General features: G+C 34.2%; 1 protein-coding gene across 1 annotated transcript in view; it reads left to right on the top strand.

Moving 5' to 3' along the window:
- The window catches only part of LOC113228620 (intraflagellar transport protein 56), a 10,372-nt gene that overhangs the window by 3,882 nt on the left and 2,202 nt on the right, over positions 1 to 4,288 (top strand). The window contains exons 6-11 of the mRNA XM_026461974.1: positions 808 to 983; positions 1,321 to 1,386; positions 2,730 to 2,876; positions 3,291 to 3,414; positions 3,515 to 3,694; positions 3,899 to 4,096. Of these exons, the coding sequence (XP_026317759.1) occupies positions 808 to 983; positions 1,321 to 1,386; positions 2,730 to 2,876; positions 3,291 to 3,414; positions 3,515 to 3,694; positions 3,899 to 4,096 (891 nt within the window). The remainder of the gene's footprint in view (positions 1 to 807; positions 984 to 1,320; positions 1,387 to 2,729; positions 2,877 to 3,290; positions 3,415 to 3,514; positions 3,695 to 3,898; positions 4,097 to 4,288) is intronic.

The raw sequence follows: 4,288 nt of genomic DNA on the forward strand, positions 1-4,288 counted from the left end.
GAAATGAGTGCCATATTCGTAATGAGCATCCCCAAATACCTCGAAAAGGATACCCATATAGCATATTTTTAAAAATCGTGTCCGCCATCTTGGATTTACAAATAAGTGCTATATTCGTTTTTCATCGACAAAACCGAGCACATCTGTAGGCACCTGATCGACAATGTCGGGCAAATCTGTAGGCACCTTTAACTTAATGATGAGTTAAACAAGATACAATTTCCCCACTTTTGAGGGAAATGTTATTCCATGGCATCATTATTTGTACATTTGTGTGCGTGCCGACGAGCGTAGTTACAAGTTGCTTACGCCTACATGAATTTGGTTTTTGCCTCACTTGTGACAGTTCGTTTGAAATGAAACTATCATTCTATGCGTTATTATTCTAAGGCTCCCATACATTTGATGTGACATTCGTAGAGAGGCTTTAGTTTTCCTACTGTAAGGGGTAACAATAACTTAACCAAATAACAAAGCTGCTATAAATAAAGTAATAAAACTATCTTTTAATTGAATAAAAATATAATGGTATAGTCTATTATTAATCAAATCAAATTAAATCATTTATTATTTGGTAAGTATGAGTTGTCCATAAAAATGAATAAAATTGATCAAATTTTTTTAGTACTGATCGACTCAGTTTCATGTAGGGATTATTTCATTTTATGAGATTAAAAATTTGGGACAGCAGAAGTGGGTCAAATTTAATAAAAAGTTTTTTTTCATACAAAATTAATAACTAAAATAAAAAAAAATCATTTATGTTGACGATGGCGTTATTAATGCCTCACTTTATGATTTCTGCAGACCCGTCTTCAATTCCACTTAGCCCACAAGCTGGGCGATGAGGAGTCTTTGATGCGAGCGCATTCTACCCTCCGTGACATGCCCGAAGACCAACTCAGTTTGGCTTCTGTGCATTACTTGCGGGCGCACTACCAAGAAGCTATCGACGTTTATAAGAAGTTACTATTGGATCGACGGTACACATTGCTCGTATCATTAAGGCTAACTACCTTACTACTTCACTGTCAATTCATTTTAGGCGACCTTACCTGCTTCTGCCACCAAGCGGTAATGTCAGCGTTACTGTCTTATGTCTCAGGGTGACGGGCGCATGGGTAGTGCCCCTTAGATCTTTGCGGTGCAAAGCCCTGAGTGGCACTGTAATTGCTATGGACAGGCGTGTCGCTTACCATCAGGCGCACGACATGGTCGTCCCGTCACTTCGTGTCATAAAAAAGGCAATCTTTAGCAGTTATATATATATATTGTATATTTCATATCAATTTTTCCCCAAAAAGCAATATTTTCTTACAGATACAAAAGATATGAAAATGATGACTTAAATTGGACCAAAGTTCTGTCTCATATTATCACACCTGGGTAAATTACATCCAATGTCAGTAAACTGTAGTCGGTTATAACTGTTGATATTTGTAGTATTATAGACAAATGTAAATACGAAGTGGATAATTTAAACCTAAGGACTAATCAATTAAGTCAAGTATTTTAAATTATAAACTTATTCACAATCAGAGCTTTAGAATAGATCTTTTGAATGATCTGCTAACTTTTGTTGCTAGCAATCAACTCTAATTCATTCAACAAAAAGGTAAAAACGTAAACATAATAATTACAACTCACATTCGTATTTCCATATATTTGCGTAATAAGACATGAAATAAAATATTTGTAGTATAATTTTGAAGCTTTCGTGGTTACTTACTGAACTATTATTCCTTCCGTGTTATACGTAGGTCTCTATGTCCCTTGCCATTTTATTGTTTTTTCTATATTTCAGAGTCGATGCCTTATCGACGTTTTGTCGATGAGTTTTATGGAATATTTACATAAATGTATACTCTTTTTTAAAGACCTTTGTAGATTCAGTAGATTATAATCAGAGCTGGGCAAAAACATACGGTCATAATTAAAATATAAATTATAAAAATACTGTCATATGTATTTAAAATACAAAATAATTTACACTTCAGTTATTTTACATGCAATCATCACCACGAAAGTATTAGAAACATATTTCAAAATACATTATTATCATATTTTAGGAATACAAAATTCAAAATATATTTTAGGTAATAACTAAAAAATAAAATTTATATAGTATGATTTAGTAGAGGCAAAATTGGAAAGCCTTTAACACCGCCGTAACGTTGCTGCTTATCGCAAATCTTCAAGAGATATTACGGAGAGTTAGCGATGAAACTGCAAGAATTAAATAAATTAATAAATTATTAAACCAAATAAAAAAAAATTGTTATTTTATATATATGTGTATATATATATGTATATATATATACATACTAGGACTAGATGTAGGCTGGGGTTCAATTATTATACATTACTCTACCATGTGTATATCCCAAAGATTCGCACGAAGCGATACGATTTGTAGGTATGGCGAACGGCTATGGAGTGAAATTCCTTGTCTGTCGACTTATTCCCTACACACTATAACTTGGGCTTTTTTAAGGCGAGAGGGAATAGGCGTTATTTAGTGTGCATGCTCCATCGTCGACCTTATTGTCACTTTTCGTCAGGTGAGATAGAGGTCAAATGCTCAATTTATTATTAAAAAAAACGTATTTTGTGCTTGTATTACAATTATGTTTTTCAATTACAAGTAATTCGAACACTGCCCCGCCCTGAATATAGCCAATAGAGAAATGTATCGACGTGTTGTAGAGTTATTATTTTGTTTTTATCAGCACCTACATGGCTCTGAACGTGTACGTAGCTTTGTGCTACTATAAATTAGACTACTACGACGTCTCACAAGAAGTTCTGGGAGTGTACCTAACACACCATCCTACTTCTACCGTCGCTAGCAACTTGAAGGCGTGCAATTTATTCAGGTACGAGAACAATGTAAAATACTTTTGGTTGTGTTTTGTAGATTGTGATAGTTAGTAATAATTATAAAAACATACATATTTGAATTTTTATTAATTTTATTGAAAGGGAGAATAATATGTACCATGGTAAGTATTCTTATAGTTGTAATAATTTCCTTCAGGGTTGCATGCAATATTTTTTAATTGAAAAGGAACCAATAATTATTCGTATTATTTGACCAGTTTTGTATGTATGTATTTTGAATGTTTGTGCAAGTGAAGACTTAATTATATAATTATTTTTCACGTATTTTATTTTCAACCATATATTAATATTATTTGATATAGTCATTAGTAATTCGTAAATATAATACATATAACATTTATTGTACTGTAGGTAATAACAAATAATAGGGATTACGATTAATATTTCAGACTATACAACGGCAAAGCAGCTGAAAACGAGCTAAAGCAGATATCGTCTGAACAACACACTTTCGGACAGGACTTGGTTAAACACAATCTCGTTGTGTTTAGAAACGGAGAAGGAGCTTTGAAAGTACGTAGATCTGACACACGTAACAGATTTGACTTAATGTCTATATCAAAAAAGTCCACCTGAATCATTGAAAATATGAATACTTCATTATTCATGATAGACTCTACCAGAGCTAATAGACGTGGTGCCGGAAGCTCGGCTGAACTTGGCAGGGTATCGCCTGCGCACGCGCGAACCCCTCGAGGCGCGGGCACTGCTCGAGCCGCTTCAAGCTACCTCGCCGCTACACTACATTCTACGTGGCGTTGTTGCTGTTAGCTTGTACAATGAGAGTGGCGATGTGAGTAAAATTGTGTTAAGTCATATTGATCTTGTAAAATATAATACTCCTTTATTATTGACTAAGAAAATCTGACTTCAAAAATTAAAACGATTATTAATAATAAAGCGACAGTGCGCTTAGAACAATACTAACGAAAAAACATTTCAAACTATAAAAAAAAATAATGCATAATAATAAAATATTTTAACACGTTTGGGGCAGGACGAACAAATAAAGCTAGCTCAACAAAGTTACCACCTGGTGGGCAATTCAGCGTCCGAGTGCGATACGATTCCCGGCCGGCAGTGCATGGCCTCCTTCTACTTCCTCGCCGGGCAGTTTGAGGAGGTGTTGGTCTATCTTAACTCAATCAAGAGCTTCTTTGTCAACGATGACACTTTCAATTTTAATTATGCTCAAGTAAGTGCTTTTTACCGAATTTTTTTAGTCAAACATTGAAGTTAAATCAAAATACGGGTTTTCTTTTCCACACCAATGTTTTATGATGTGTTTGTTACCTACTAACTTTTAATGTTAAATTGGTTACAAAATAAAATTATCTAAGAGACGCTAAGCTCAACATCATAGTTTCCCAAAGTGGTCCTTACCGCC

The sequence above is a fragment of the Hyposmocoma kahamanoa genome, unplaced genomic scaffold (assembly GCF_003589595.1).
Source record: "Hyposmocoma kahamanoa isolate Upper Pololo Valley unplaced genomic scaffold, ASM358959v1 232, whole genome shotgun sequence".
Classification (NCBI taxonomy): Eukaryota; Metazoa; Arthropoda; class Insecta; order Lepidoptera; family Cosmopterigidae; genus Hyposmocoma; species Hyposmocoma kahamanoa.